This window comes from Pantherophis guttatus, chromosome 2 (genome assembly GCF_059756535.1).
Source record: "Pantherophis guttatus breed Tessera chromosome 2, ASM5975653v1, whole genome shotgun sequence".
Classification (NCBI taxonomy): Eukaryota; Metazoa; Chordata; class Lepidosauria; order Squamata; family Colubridae; genus Pantherophis; species Pantherophis guttatus.
This window is the reverse complement of record NC_142064.1, coordinates 144,327,537-144,344,226: the sequence shown is the minus strand read 5'-3', so window position 1 is coordinate 144,344,226 and position 16,690 is coordinate 144,327,537. Positions and strand designations below refer to the sequence as shown.

The 16,690-nt window shown below is 41.9% G+C and overlaps 1 protein-coding gene across 1 annotated transcript in view; it reads right to left on the bottom strand.

Annotated features, from left to right (window-relative positions):
- The window catches only part of RAB11FIP4 (RAB11 family interacting protein 4), a 213,422-nt gene extending 204,899 nt beyond the window's left edge, over positions 1–8,523 (bottom strand). Inside the window, exon 1 of the mRNA XM_034412500.3 lies at positions 8,127–8,523. Coding sequence (XP_034268391.2) covers positions 8,127–8,279 — 153 coding nt within the window. The 5' untranslated portion in view covers positions 8,280–8,523. The remainder of the gene's footprint in view (positions 1–8,126) is intronic.
- Between the last annotated feature and the right edge of the window lie 8,167 nt (positions 8,524–16,690).

Genomic DNA, 16,690 nt, shown 5'->3' with positions numbered 1-16,690 from the left:
TTTGCCCTCTTCTTTGCCCTGCATTGCCATAAATTTATCTGTCTGTCTATGTGATTTATACAGCCATCTATTTTTGCAACTCTTTTTGCATCTTCCCTATGGTCTCTCACACTAAACATCCCTATCTTGAGAATACTTCATGAGAATCAAAATCATGTGAAGTATTAGTACCGCTTTATAAAGCCTTAGCAAGACCACACCTGGAATACTGCATCCAGTTTTGGTCACCACATTACAAAAAAGAAGTTGAGACTTTGGGGGGGGAGTGCAAAAAAGAGCAATTAAAGGCCTGGAGTCTAAAACATATGAAGAACGGTTGCAGGATTTGGGTTTTGGCTAGTCGAGAGAAAAGACTAGAGGGGACATGTTAATAGTATTCCAGTATTTGAGAGGCTGCCACAAAGAGGAGGGGGTCAATTTATTTTCCAAAGTACCAGAGGGGAAGACAAGAAACAATGGAGGGAAACTAATCAAGGAGAGAAACAACCTGGAATTAAGGAGAAACTTCCTAACAGTGAGGACAATTAACCAGTGGAACAGCTGGCCTTTAGAAGTGGGTGCTTCATCACTGGAGGTTTTTAAGAAGACACTGGATAGTCACTTGTCTGAAATGGTATCGGATCTCCTGCTTGAGCAGGGGGCTGGACTAGAAGACCTCCAAGGTCCCTTCCAGCTCTATTCTGATTCTGATTCTATCCAAAAGACATGCATTCCAGATTCAGGTCCAGACCAGTGGTGGGTTGCTACCGATTCGCCCCGGTTCTAGCGAACCAGTAGCAGCAGCGGCAGGAGGCTCCGCCCAGATGTCATCAATTACGATCTGCGCATGCACAGAAGCTTCTGCGCATGCACAGAAGTCGCATGCGCAAGCAAACCGATAGCAAAGATAAGTGAAATCTACCACTGGTCCACACCAAATACATTTGCTTCAGTCCAGATCTAGGTCACCCAACACAGCCTATTCCATGCATGGCTGATGCACCCAGAGAACATTTTGCTCATTCTTATTAAGGATCCCCAGTTGATTCTTCACATTACTGTGGAATTCAAACTTGCATCAGAAACAAACAGCCAACAAGTGCTTGAATTGAATACTTGCCAAGCAGTATTCTTATGTATATCGGTTTTTAATTCTACAAAAGTTTAAAAACAGCTACGTCAGAACCGCATTGGTCCAACAAAATGATTTTAGGAAGGGTCAGGTTACCCTAATTTCTGAACTGAGATTATCCCATAAAGAAGATTCTTTGTGAATAAAAGTAGCTGTTAAAATCTTAGCATCCAGATTTATCAAGGGAATATGCAGATTGCAGAGTAGGAACCTTGCTCAGCTTGTGAGTAATTAGGAGATTTGCTTCATTAAAACTGAAAGGGAGGATTGTATTTGAAGAAGCTTCACTATATATCTTAATAAAACAGGAGAGAGAAAGCCAATATATTGTTTCAAGTGAAAAACCATCAAGGCTGGCCAGTAGCTTTGTTTGATTTAAAGAGTTTAATACTAGTGACAATTTGTTAAAGGGAAATAATCAAATAAGATTAGTGACTTGAGTAGGTGGTAATAGGAATTTCTTAATTTTTGTAAATAGAATAGAATAGAATAGAATAGAATAGAATAGAATAGAATAGAATAGAATAGAATAGAATAGAATAGAATAGAATAGAATAGAATAGAATCTGGAAGGGACCTTAGAGGTCTTCTAGTCCAGCCCTCTGCTCAAGCAGGAGAACCTATACCATTTCAGATAAGCAATTGTCTAGTCTCTTCTTAAAATCATCCAGTGATCGAGCGCCCACGACTTCTGAAAGCCAGCTGTTCCACTGGTTAATTGTCTTAACTGTTAGGAAGTCTCTCCTTGATTCCAGGTTACTTCTCTCTTTGATTAGTTTCCAAACGTTGTTTCTTGTCCTGCCTTTTGGGGCTTTGGAGAGTAATTTGACTCCCTCTTCTTAGTGGCAGCCCCTCAAATACTGGGATACTGCTATCATGTCACCCCTAATTCTTTTCTTTAGACTAGCCAAACCCAGGCCCTGCAGCCGTTCTTCATATGTTTTAGATAGTTGTGAAATAGAGGTAGATATATTCCCCTTCAGAGTGTAATTATGTCTGATGTGTTTTTAGAGGAACATGTTGGGAACAGGAGGAATTGTATCAGTTCAGCCATTAGCCTGTTGAGAGTATCAAAGAAAAAAAGTTGAACTCTAAATAGTTCTTCAATATTTTCTAACAATGTTACTTCTAGGATGTGCATAGGGATTGTTGCTTATGGTTTCATGTATCAACAGGTAGTCCTCTACTTACAACCATTCATTTATGACCAAAGTTATAACAGCCCAGAAGAAAGTGACACTCCTTGAACTTACGACCATTGTAGCATCCCCACCTCATCAACATTTGGGCACTTGGCAACCGGGACATGGATTTACAAAAGTTACAGAGTCCTGGGCTTCATTCACATTGCCATTTGTGACTTTCCCAGCTGGCTTCTGGCAAGCAAAGTCAATGAGGGAAGCCAGATTCACTCAACGACCACATGATGCACTTAACAACTGTGTCGATCCGCTTAACAAACATAGCAAAAAAAAAAAGATCATAAAATTGAGTGCGACTCATTTAACAACCTTCTTGCTTAATAACAGAAATCCTGGTCCTTAAATGTGGTTATAAATTGAAGACTACTTGTATGCTTTCTTTATAGCTGTCTTTGTTATTTTTTTATAACTGTTTATATTGCCAGGTTTTGGCTGACCTATAATAAATATATAATAAACCAACAAGAAGTTATTGACCCTCAATATTGTTTTGCCTCAATGTGATATAAATAGTCTTGTATTTTTAAAAAAAGATATTTAAATAAAATAAGTGGGGATCATTATTATTAAAAAGTGATCTATGCATAAATGACAAAAAAATTATCTCAGTATGAATAATTTCAATAAAACACATGTTGTTCTACATTGCTATCTAATGCTTGTTCATTTCATTTTGCTCTATGGATCTTCCTCCTGAAAATGGTAAAAGAGAGAGAGAGAGACATTTCTGAGCTAACTCTTCCAAATTTCCACTCTATGGAAAGCATTTTGTAAACAGGTTTTAAAAAGAAAATAAACAACAAATACAACAGCAGGTTCGTAAAACAAAACAAAAAATAATGATAAGAACTTTACTTGTTAAAACTGTAATTCTCCATTTCTATATTTATACAACACCTGTTATGCATGATCTTCAGGACCAGACTATACAAGAACCAGCATCATATTGCAAAAATATTAAAAGCCATCATGCAGCTTATGATGAAGCAAGCAAGGCAGAGGTGGGTTTCACATAATTTTACCACTGGTTCACCGCACCCCAAAGATGCCTTCCACGCATGTGCGAGGCCTTCCACACATGCGCTTTGCTCGTGTATGCAGCTTGCACGCATGCATGCGGCTTAGAAAACATGGCTAAATAGGACGGCATAGCGCTGGGGAGTTTGCCACTACCAGTTTGCCCAAACCGGCTGAATTCCACCTCCGAAGCAAGATAAAATCAGAACTCTCAAAACATTCTCAAGGGGACATCACAATATAGGAGATGCTATCGGGGTGAAATCTATGTACCTTCCTTACCGGTTCGGAAGTGCATGTACCATGCATCATATGCACCTGCAGACCCTCTGCGCATGTGCAAAACCTTCTGCGTGTGCGCAGAGGGTAAAAAACACATTACTTCCTGGTTAAAACTAGGAAGTAACGACATCTGGGCGGGTGGGTGGAGCCTTGCACCGCCATCGCTACCGGTTCTCCAAACCACCGGCCACAATCGCTACCGGATCAATCGATCCGGTCCGAACCGGGAGCATTTCATCCCTGGATGCTATGAAATCTTTGGGGAACTAAGGACAAAGTTTTTATTATTTTTAAAGGATGGTCAAAGCAGTTTCACTGTATCTAATAATTCAGTTCAACTAGGATGTAAACTATGATCCACAATAAGGTTTCAGATTTGCTTCACCATCTGATGATTGTAACTGAAGGCTTCATTCTTTCAAGCTACTTACTACAGAAATAATCCCTCTAGTGATGAGTTCGGTGTTATGTCTCAGGTCTCACAGCTTTACTCTTTTTCTTTGTAGTATATTCGTTTCATGTTCTTATAAAGCAATGGGCCTTAATGAAGCTGCTACTCCCAGAATCAGATCCTTCAACTAAGCCCATCTTACATCCTCTGCACACGCACATCAAGAGACATCTTCAGTTAAACCAATACTGAAACAGCACATAAGCACTCCTTCTGAATCTGCTGTACTCTCCAAGGCTGATTTCTCGGAAGTGTACAGAATTCTAATGACAGTGAGCAAACAGAGATAATGTCAATGAGACCTTTGTCCAAGATATTGATATGTTAGAGAAAAACACCTAATGAAATGAGTGAAGGGCTGCTGGGATTAGGCAAGAGAAAAAGTAGGTGAGAAGGGAACCTTCCTTCCTTCCTTCCTTCCTTCCTTCCTTCCTTCCTTCCCTCCTTCCCTCCCTCCCTCCCTCCTTTCCTTCCCTTCCTTTCCCTTCCCTTTCCCACAGACTGTAAAATTGCTTCCTGATTCTTACTTCTCAAAAGCAGTAATTTTTTTTCTGAGAATTTTGATTCAAGCACTCTTCACAAGATTTTTCACCAGCATTTAAGGAAAGCTTTTCCTTCTATCATTATTAGAATACAACTGCCTGCTCCATTATTTTGCAGCATAGTTTTGTTTGAGAGCTCCTTTGTTTCTAAAGAAGCAGCCATGTAAACATCAGAAGCCCCAAGGTGCATAAGCTCTTGATGATATAAAGAGCAGATAAAAGACCAAAAATGTTATCATTTATCAGAAAGACAGAAAGATTCCTGTGGAATCAGGAGTCCTTTGAGCACTTAGTTAAGATTAGGACGATCAAACCTGCACTGCAAACTTCACGTAACTAACTGCTAGATAGTTGCAAACAATTAGTGGTTTATGTATCTTTTGGCATCACCTAATGATCATCCAGATTTTTGCTGCTCTGATTTGATACCCTAAGAAGAATCCATTGGGCAATGAGACTCCAGCAAAATGCCCGTTTTCTTACTAATTTTACCTTGCAATAGCAGTGTTAAAATATAATCCTCTGGCAGATATGCTACTAAAACATCCAGAATTTATGTTCAAAAAATTGACGTTTAGTATTAGTAGGAGTCTGTAGCAGAAGAAATTTGTGTGGAAACCAGATCAAGACAGGTAACAGGTACTAAAAAGAAAAATACTCAAAGAAAACCTGAAGGAATTTGCCAGTAGTACCTCTGCTCAGTATCTCTGAGAATGAATGAAGTACCAACTCACTGGAGGAAAGGAAATATCCCTAACTTTGAAAAGAGAGGAAAAAAGGACATGAGGAAATCCAGATTAGTTAGAATGACAAGGATAACTATGAAGATTCAAGACTAGATCATACAGAGATCTGGTCTATTGGTAAAGGTACCAGGCAACAAAGCAGGAGACTCTGAATTCTAGCTATGAAAGCCAGCTGTGTGACTTTGAGCCAGTCACTCTCTCTCCACCCAACCCACTTCACAGGAGAAGAAGAAAGAGGATATGTTGGGATGTTCACCACCTTGAGTTATTTGTAAAAAATAGCAAAGGCAGGATACCAATAAACAAATAAACAAACCAATAAATAAATAACTCTTGAAAAGAACACTTTTTTAAAAAAATTTGATTTATATGCCGCCCTTCTCCGGAGACTCAGGGCGGCTTACAATGCGTTAAGCAATAGCCTTCATACTTTTGTATATTTTATACAAAGTCAGCTTATTGCCCCCATAAACTGGGTCCTCATTTAACCTACCTTAGAAAGGATGGAAGGCTGAGTCAACCTTGAGCCTGGTAAGATTCAAACCTGCAGAAATTGCAGGCAGCTGTGTTAATAACAGGGTGCATTAAACCACTGTACTACCAAGGCTCTCCTTGAAAAGAAATCATTAGGGATTTGTCAGACTAATTCTATTTCAAATTTTATGACTTAATAGATTGAAGGAATGCTATGAGCATAATATCTCTTGATTTCAGCAAAGCGTTTGATAAAATGCTATTGCATTGTAAATGACATTATGACTAGTTAAATCTGAGTGAGATGGAATATGTATTAAGTGATCTAAAGCTACCTTGAAAACAATACTTAAAAGAGTGCTCATCAATAATTCTTCATCAAGTAGAGTACCATGAAGTTTGATTCTGAGCCTGGCACTGTTAACATTTTCATTAATAGATTTGAAGAGGGGAAGAGAATGATCTAATTTGTAAATAACACAGAAATGGATGGAAGCTAACATTTATGAAAGACCAAAACAATATTCAAAATGATGCTTAACGGATTAGAGAAATTGATTGAAAATAAAAGAATTAACCCTAACAGAGAGAAATGCAAAGCTCTTCCCTTAAGAAGAAGTCAAATGCACAGGGTAGGATGGGAGGTAATAATTTGATAATTGTACATGTGAAAATGATCTTGGAACTTGTCACAAGCTGAATATGAGTCAGCACCATGACATGGCTGCTAAAAACAACAACAAACTTAGGCTGCATCAGTCCAGGTAATAAAGTAATAATTTCATATTATTCTGCACTGGTCAACCCCGCTTCAAATACTATGTCCACCTCCAAACACCAAATTTTAAGAAAAGATATGAGAATAGGTGCAGAAAAGGGTAATAAAGACTGAGGAGAGGCTGAGTAAACAGTAAGTTTAGTCAGATAGATAGATAGATAGATATAGATAGATATATATAGATATAGATATAGATATAGATATAGATATATAGATATAGATATAGATATAGATATAGATATAAACATACATACAGTAACTGGATAAGGGGATATGACAGGAGTTTGCTAATGCCTGAAGGGATGACATAAATCTGATCTCTATCATCCCAGGGAGCAGGACCCAGAATAAGTGTCTTGTTACAGGGAAACAGATTCTGGCTGAATGCTGGGAAAAACTGAACAGCAACAGCAGTTTAACCGTGAACAAATACCCAAGAGGTGAGCTTCTTTCTCTGGATGTGTTCAAGCAGAGACTACTCAGATTTAAATTTGGATTCTTGCACTGAGCATGGAGCTGATGACCTAAATAGTCTCCACGATTCTCTGACATTTAGAAAATTAGGACTGGGGTGTCAGGGATATTGCAATTGTTCTGGGGAGGGGGGGGTTATTCCTGAAACACCAGCCAGTCTATTCTACAGAGCTGAATGCAAGGTCTTCCAACCCAAGGCATTGGGACACATCTTCTTCTTGGGGTGTTTTGGGCTTCAGGCACTGGGGGTTGGTGGTGGGGGGGGTCTCAGCATGGTAGGGAACTAGTTGCCACTAGTTATTTTCTCCTGTAGATTTCTGCTTCATGAGTGTCCAATGCATGGGGTAGAGACCGCTGCAGTGATTAAATATTTGTGAGGGATCTGTGTGGCTGTCCAAGGGTGACTATCCCTCTCCCAAAGCAATACAACACTTATAGTCTAAAGCAGGGGTCTCCAACCTTGCCAACTTTAAGCCTGGCGGATTTCAACTCCCATAATTCCCCAGCCAGCTGGCTGGGGGAATTCCCACCGTAGCAGCTGGCTGGGGAATTATGGGAGTTGAAATCCGCCAGGCTTAAAGTTGCCAAGGTTGGAGACCCCTGGTCTAAAGGGGAATTGGCGAAAGTTAAAAGTCCACATCCCTCCCCTCAAAAATGGGACGACAGGCGCCACATTAAGGGGAGGGAAAGCTCTCTGCACATGCTCAGAAATTTGCACCGGTTTCCACATCATTCAGGGCTAAGCCCTGACTTGAAGAACGTATGTCTAGCAAGCTTCAGATCATCTGTCCAATCCAATGTTGGAGGGCTGAAGGGATAGCGAGGGAGGAGAGGAAAGGGAGGCCCCTTACAAAACGGCGGGCCTCTGGGGAATGGGGAGAGCTCAAGGTAGTCCAAATCATGGCTCTCCTCTAAAGAACAGCAGATCTTAAGGAATCCGGCTTCCTCAGCAGGCGGTCAGGAAGGGCCCCTGGCCTTTCGGCGGGTCCCCCCACTGTCTCTCCCCACCTGGCGATCGTGTCCCGCCGCCCAAGCCACTCCTTCCTTACCTCATCCCCCTGGCCGAACTGCAGCCCGAGGGCGACGAAGTGTTCCACCCGGATGAAGCCGTCAGCGTCTTCGTCACACACATCAAAGACCTCCTTGAGTTTCCGCAGTAACTGCAGGAGACGCGGGGGCTCTTCGGGGCCGCCGGGCTCCATTGCGCCCTTGGGGTATTAACTGGGAGCCGTGGGCGAGAGGCTTTGCCTCCCCACCGTAGCAGCCATCATCGCGGGCGAGCGGGCGGGCGTACGACCTGGTGGGTCCTACTCGCTGCTCTCGCCGATGCCTTCAGCCAGAACAGGCAGCGGATGACATCAGCAAAGGGAGGAGAAAGACGCGGAGGATGGGTTGGGGAGGTGGCGGCGGTGCGGGAGAAGGGAACAATGAGGGAGGCAGGGAGAGAGAAGGCAAGAGGTCAGGCGATGGTTGGGAGCGGCGGAAGGATGCACATCAAAGGGAAGATGGCCTCAGCATTCCGAAAGAGAATGGCCGGGGACTGGGGGGGGGGGGGGGAGTGTAGACAAAGCTTCCCATCTCAGGCGCTCGCTGAGACCCTCTGTATCCTCGCGACCCACACCTGAATTCAGCCAGAAAACAGACATTGCATGGCTGACGATCTAGATTACATTTTTTTAACCCGAGGTGCATAAGGAAATGGGAGGAAAAGCACATTTAAGGTCACATGCAATGGATTTCTTGTATATATTTTTTTAGATTTTTATCCCGAGTTTTTTTCCCCCCTCATACACAACGCAAGGCGGCGAGCATACCTACGCTCCTTCCTCCTCATTTCCCCACAACAACAACAACAACAACAACACCCCCATGAGGTGAGCTGGGCTAAGAGAGATTAATTGACCCAAAGTTATGAGGCAAGCTTTCATGCCTAAAGTGGGACTAGAACTCCCAGTCTCCTGATTTCTAGGCCAATCACTATATCATATATGCCTTTTTTTTAAAATAACACCCTTTAAAAAAATTTAACATCCTTTCAAACAAGAATAGGGAATCAAATATCATTGGACTACGACTTGCATTGCCCATCATTGTGGTCAGTACTGGGAGATGGTACTCCCAGATAGTTAAACCATATCCAGAAAGCCACCAGGTTTGCCACCTCTGTTCTGTGGAAGACTCACCATCATGTAACTAGAGTGTTGGGTGCAAAATAGGCTCCCCATCCCTCTCCCCCTCCTTTTTGAACTCTCAATGAGAAGTGAGGATTTTAATTAATTTTAGTAACTGAGAGCCGGATGTGTTAAATACATTAATATTCAAAAGGGGAGCTTTTATGGATAGTCCTGAGAAAATCCTCTAGTTATCATCTTAATTGTGAATAAAACAATACAGTTAAAATTTATTAACTGTAGTTCAATTGTCTAGTGATCAGAATATTGAATTAACTAGACTGACTCCAATGAATCTTGGTTCCTGATGGTTTCATGAACATGCTGGCCAGAGGATGGCAAGACTTTACCACTGCTACCTTGTGGGTTACGTTTTTTTATTTCCTTGGAACAGATCTGCAGTTTCTATGTGCTTTTCCATCTAAGTCCTAACTTGATTACACTATTTTTCAAAAAAAAAAATCAGCTAGATCAGGGGTTGGCAACCTTAAGCACTCAAAGAGCCACAAAGGCCCTAACTGGAAGCCCCCCATTCAATTCTGGAGCCAACAGGAAGTCTGGTTCCCCCACCATAGAGTCTCCTCCTAGCATGGCATATTTTTTCCTCTACCTATCCTAACCAAAAGCCCTATCAATTGTGGAGCTGACTGGCGACAGGGAGCCGCAGTAGAGGGATGAAAGAGCCACATGCGGCTCCAGAGCCCCAGGTTGCCGACCCCTGAGCTAGATCCTAAAAGTAGTTGTTGTGACATTGTTCTTCCATGGCTATGAATTATACAAATTAGTCAAGTTTCAGAATCTAGTATCTCACTAGAAAAACCTCACAAGTGTTCATAAATCAACTTCATCAAATTGAGTGGGATTTACTCCTACTCAATTTACTCCTAATTTACTTACCTAATTTACTCCTAGGTGAGTGTCTGGAAAGTTCCTCAATATTCTTTGAAGAAAAAAGAACCAATACTGAGAAACTAGTTCTCAGGTCATGTACATTTGTATTTCATTATTCAAAGCAAATGTTGAGGAAGAAAATCTAGGTATTTAAGGAGTTGGAATAATGCCAGGATTTTTGACAACTTGCTAGCAGGGATTGCTTGTTAATGACTTCACGTGGCCCTTACAACCATTTTCTGTCCCTTGTGATTTTTGTGAGTGATGTTTTGAAGCGCATTTGGGGGATTGGAGAGGGCTTTTGAGTGCTCTTTTTCTTTCCTAGAAAAATTAATGTTTACCATAAGGTTTGGAATCAGCCTAGATTCTGATAGCAAAATGATTCTTCCTGCCTATGATGACACTGAAAATGCCAAAGAAGAAAAGAGAAAAATAAAAGCTCAAATCCATCCCCCCAAAAACATGGCTCTCCTCAAAGTCCTATCAAAGATCAAGCTGTTTTTCTTTAAACTTTTTCCAATTTCAAGGGATCTTTCTTGTTAATGTGAAAATGTGCAGGAGGAAGATAGCTATTTTGCATATTTTTCTAGGTCTCTTTTGTGCCTTTTTTTTTTAAAAAGATAGGAATATGTTATATAATTTAAAAAAAACTTGTTCAAACACATGTCATACTTCTATAACAAGAGAGATTCCATGCTTACATAATCCTATCCTGGCAATAAATTTTGCGGCAAAGAAAAAGGAGATGAAATACAAATGCCTCTTGAAAATCAGAATTTGCTGACCTCCTTTATGTTCATAGAATCTTATGCAAAAGGGCTCAACCTGAGCTTCCCCTAGAATTGATACAGGGACTCCAAAGATCTTTAGATGCAGTTCTCATCACAGAGTCCTTCAGAAATTATCAAGTTCTGTCTTTAAATGTGACAAGATGGAAAACATAATTAAATACAAGACCAGAGACTAACCTATTAGCTACAGTTATTTATAACTAATTGGATATAAAATGAAGAGAGTTGTAGATTTTGCTGCCTACTCCTTTTATGGGGGGGCGGGGGGGAACACCACTTAAAGGCTGATTGCCTCCCTTGACCCAAAAATAACTGTGTATCCTTGAATGAATGTTCCTGGAATATCACTACTTGAATGGTCCGCTCTGGATATTTTACAGGAATTATGGTTCTGCCTGGATTACCGCTCTTTCTTTCACAGCACTGCCCTTTAAGAGTCTTATTTTGGACATTGTTGCTTTAATGACATTCTTAATAATGCTTCTCCCTGCCTCATTAAGCTGGATTCACACATCCCATTAAGCCATTTGTTTGATTTTTGCTTATTACATTGTGTGAACTAGCTGATTTATCTTATTTAATAAGCACAGTTCAAAAAAAAAACACCCCTGTGATTTTGAAATCAGCAATCAGAAGTTTTCAATCTCATTTATGGTTAACATATTCAGTGGAACCCCCCCCAAAAATTGTGTCTTCTTCAAAATACAATGACTAAAATGAACTATGGCTTGGTGCCAATATCTTACTATCAATTGAGCTGGTAAAAGAAGGTGTTTACACATAAACTTTACATAAAGTTGGATATAAACTGCTTTATATCTCAATTAATTAGCTCATGCAGCCCTCCCAAGCTGATTTCTTCCAGATGTGTGCATTGCAACCCACTTCCTCTTTAGACAATAAGGCCATGTTAGTTGGAGGTGATGGGGGCTACAGTCTAAAACATCTGAAGGACATCAGCTTGAGGAAGGCTAGGATCAATGAGCATTGATGGAACCTAAGATACCCAACACTGTAAAAGAGGAAGTGAAGAAGAAGAATGGAGCCTAAGAACCTGATGTTCATGAAGTTGGATTACCTCATCAGGTTCATATCGAATACAGAGAGGAGCTCCTAGTTTTTCCTTTTCCTCTCTGGCAGTTAAAACTGGTCCTATCTAATCAAGGAGACCAGTCTACATTGGGAGAAATAGCTGGGCCAAACGGAACGTAGTATTTGCATGTAACTTTTATGCCTAAGAATTAATTGGGATACGTTTCCTGCAGCAGTCAGTGAGCTGCAGCTGAATGAGATTGTCAGTGGCAGCCTTTCCCTTCCTGATCAGTCTCTGGATGGAGATGATGAACGGCTGTCAGCTGCTCCTTGAATGTGAACTCAGGCAAAGGAGATCATGCGGAAAGTGAGGATGGCACTGTTGAAACTGCTGGAGGCTGCAGCAGAAGATGTTTGGTTTGGATCTGAGGTCAGATTGAAGTCTCCAAGGAAGGAGAAAAAAATTAAGCAGAGTTCGGAGAGGAAGGAACGGTTTTCAAAACAGCCTCCAACCGCAAAACCCAGAAAGCCAACCCTCAGCCTTTTGGGGCTCTTGGGAGAAAGCTCCCCTAGTATTTGGAGCATGAGCACTAATGTCACCATGAGTAGCCAAGCTTTGGAGGCCATTATGGTAGAGAGTAAGGAAGTTGACTTTGGCAGAGATAGTTGTTGCTTAGGCAAAAGGGGCTGAAATATTTTTAAATTCCAGAGTTATTTATTTATTTATTTATTTATTTATTTATTTATTTATTTATTTATTTATTATATTTCTATATCGCCTTTCTCCCGTAGGACTCAAGGCAGTGTACAGTCAAGAAAAATATAGACACACAAACATCATAAAATTGCTAATTAAAATTATTACTTAGTTTGGTCAATTAAATAAAACCCAGAATCAGATCACATTTAAAAAATCATTCACATGTTCATATGTTTAGCCCCGCCTGTTGGAACATCAGGGTCTTGAGGGCACGGCGGAAAGCACGGAGATCAGGGATATTCCGTATCTCCGGGGGCAGTTCATTCCAAAGGGTTGGAGCCCTCACAGAGAAGGCCCTCCCCCTGGGAGTCGCCAGTTGACATAATTTGACTGACGGTACCCTGAGTAGTCCCTCCCTGTGAGAACGAACTGGTCGGTGGGAGGCTATTGGTGGCAAAAGACGGTCTTGTAGGTACCCAGGTCCTAAGCCATGGAGCGCTTTAAAGGTGATAAATAACACCTTGAATCGCACCCGGAAGACCACCGGGAGCCAGTGCAGCTCGCGTAGGAGAGGTGTTACATGGGCGTAACGAGCTGCGCCCATAATCACCCGTGCGGCTACGTTCTGGACCAGTTGGAGCCTCCGGGTGCTTTTCAAGGGGAGCCCCATGTAGAGAGCATTACAGTAGTCCATACGGGAGGTAACTAGGGCATGAGTGACCGTGCGCAAGGTGTCCCGATCTAGAAAGGGACGCAACTGGCAGATCAGGCGAACCTGATAAAAGGCACCCCTGGCCACGGCCGTCAAATGATCTTCTAAAGATAGCCGTGAATCCAGGAGGACACCCAAGTTGCGGGCACTCTCTGTGGGGAGCAAGATCTCATCCCCTATTGTCAGTGATGGTACCAGCTGACTATACCGGGACGCCGGAAGCCACAGCCACTCGGTCTTGGAGGGGTTGAGTCTGAGCTTGTTTCTCCCCATCCAGATCCGCACGGCCTCCAGGCAACGGGACATCACAGCAAGGGCATCATTGGGGTGGTCTGGAGTGGAGATGTATAGCTGTGTGTCATCAGCATATTGATGAACACTCACCCCGAAACCACTAATAATAAGGTAACATTCAGAAGTAGCTCAGACAGATGCCTCCACCGAAGTGGAAAAACAGGAAACAGGTACAGCACAATTGGATTGTGTTATTATAGCCACGCACAATAAAAGTCTTCATAACCTTCCTGTGGATTTGATTTCCTGTGCTTAGATCTGGCCCAGGGTGCCAACCTAGAAACAGCGAAGGACCGGCCTGTGGCGCCTCTGCCAGTGAAAACAGAGGTCTCCATTTTCACTGGCAGAGAGTTGCAGGAGGCTGTCACAGGTGAAAACGGAGCTTGTGAGGGTCGCGTGCGGCCTTCCTGAACTCCGTTTTTGCAGGCAGAGGGTCGTAGCCAAAAATGGAGCCCAGGAGCCCATTTTCACTGGCAGAACGCTCGGGCCATCACAGGCACTCCCCGACACGTGTGACGTCAAGCTGACCATTTATTTATTTATTTATTATTCATATTTCTATGCCACCTACTCTCCGAGGACTCTGGGTGGCTTACACCAAAGACAGTATACTAAATAGCATATTGCCCCCAACAATCTGGGTCCTCATTTTACCCACCTCGGAAGGATGGAAGGCTGAGTCAACCTTGAGCCGGTGAGATTTGATCCGCTGATCTGCTGAACTAGCAGTCAGCTGAAGTAGCTGCAGTACTGCACTCTAACCACTGCGCCACCTCGGCTCTTTGCCCCCCACCCACCCACCCCCGAGGTCAAACACAACCCTGATGCAGCCCTCAATGAAATCGAGTTTGACACCCCTGATCTAGTGAGACTGACAGTTAGAATGCAGCTCTCCTGAACTCTTCTATTGTTTAAACACAAGCTAAGGAGAGAGGAAAGGCTGCTGGTAGCATCTCCAAAAAAGCTTGACTATTCAAACTAATTATGGAAGTTGTTGGAGAGATAGAATATGTGGAAAAATTCACTTTCCTAGGATCACAGTTTGCTCAAAGTGGTGAATGCAGCCCAGGAAATAATCATCAAATTGCACTGGATCACACAGCAGTAATGAACATGACCCGGGACTGCAATTTTTGTTAATTCTTAAAATTGCTTTGGTGTCAGTTCTACTCTCACATAGCATTGATACTTATCAAGATGCATCAGGCAATGTCAGATCTCCATAAAATCTCTTCCTTGAGAGTATTCACCCTATGCCATCTATAATCAAGTGACTTTTATTCTCACTTAGAGCCGGGGCTATTTTACTTGCTACAGTGCAAATTTGAGGTTTCTGATAAAATTGAAAAAAGTCAGAATTACTGCAGGAAAATATAATCATGACTATAAGCAACAGCTGCCAGGTGGGATAATTGAAAGCAGGCTCAACATGACATAATGCATTGGCTAACCTCAAGATGGCAAATTCTAAAACTTCTCATAAATGTTCACATACAAGGAGCCCTGGAAACTCAAAGAAAAATGCCTTTTTTTATTCAAAAGATTAGGGAAAATATAGGATTTATAACAAATGATGCCTTTAGGAAAAGTAACATGACTTCAGTGAAATAATACCAGTTAAAAAAAGTTATAGGGCGATCTGTATGTCAACAAAGAATTAGTGCTCTATTTTATCACTTTTCCCCCTTAAAAGTTATGAACTCTTCAGTCCGCAAATCCTTTGAAAAAATGAGTAGAGGGCAATCTTTAATGACAGCACATTTGTCAATGAAGTTTCCAGAGAAGAAACGTAACTCAGATAAACCCTATTGAGAACAACATTAAAAGTGACCCAATGGGAGACCCTGGCTGAGTTTGTAGTAAGTTGTAATGTAGTTGCTCAATTTTAGTTAAGTGTTCCATGAATCAGATATTGTACTTTGAAAATTTTAGTTCTTGGCTTGGCACAATGTAGGAATACAACCAATTATGGCTTATTCAAAAAACAGTGGAAACCAGGGCTTGGTGCAATGTATGAACCAAAAGGATTTGAGTCATAGCCAAATAGAGTTCCTCTCTAGTTTAAAATGTTTTGCTTTGTTCAGAAAACATGACCGCTTGTGGCTAGTTCTTTGTTTTGGTTTGTGCTGCTTTTCCCAACAGGCTTCCTTCCAGCTGCTTTGCAACTCCAGTTGTGGGAGTTGCATTTCCAATGCATCTGAAGAATGCCAATTGAAAAGACAAGATGAAAAGCTAGAGAGGTCTTTGAATTCAATCTCTCTCTTTCTGTCTGGTTTAAAAAATGTTAACAATTACTAACATGTTGTAAGCACTGAACCTGGTTTATTTTGCAAGTTTGACTTAAATAAGGTTTTGAGCAGATCATTCGTCTGGGCCATAAAGAGATAAGCTGCAGATTGCATGGGAACCAGCTATTTCCAAATGGGCTCTAAAATTCATGGTGTGTCTCCATTTGAACCCCAACCATGGTGTCAACATGGCCTAGCATCATTTGTTGTGCCCTTATCATGATACCCTCTTCTCACCTACACCCCAAGAGTGAGAAGACATTAGGTAAAGGTAAAGGTTCCCCTCCCATGTATGTGCTAGTCATTCCCGACTCTAGGGGATGGTGCTCATCTCCGTTTCAAAGCCGAAGAGCCAGTGGTATCCGAAGACGTCTCCATGGTCATGTGGCCAGCATGACAATGCCAAAGGCACACGGAACGCTGTTACCTTCCCACCAAAGGTGGTCCATATTTTTCTACTTGCATTTTTATGTGCTTTTGAACTGCTAGGTTGGCAGCTGGGACAAGTAACAGGAGCGCCCCCCCTTTACGCAACACTAGGGATTCGAACTGCTGAACTGCCGACCTTTCGATCAACAAGCTCAGCGTCTTCTTAATTGTACCTGTTCTTAATTGTACCTGTATTAATTGTATCTGTATTAAAACAGTATGTTTCAGCATCACATGATGCTTTGAGGAAAAAAAGAAAAAGGAGAAGCTGTGTTGGGGCACCCAGAAGCCAATCTATCTTCATT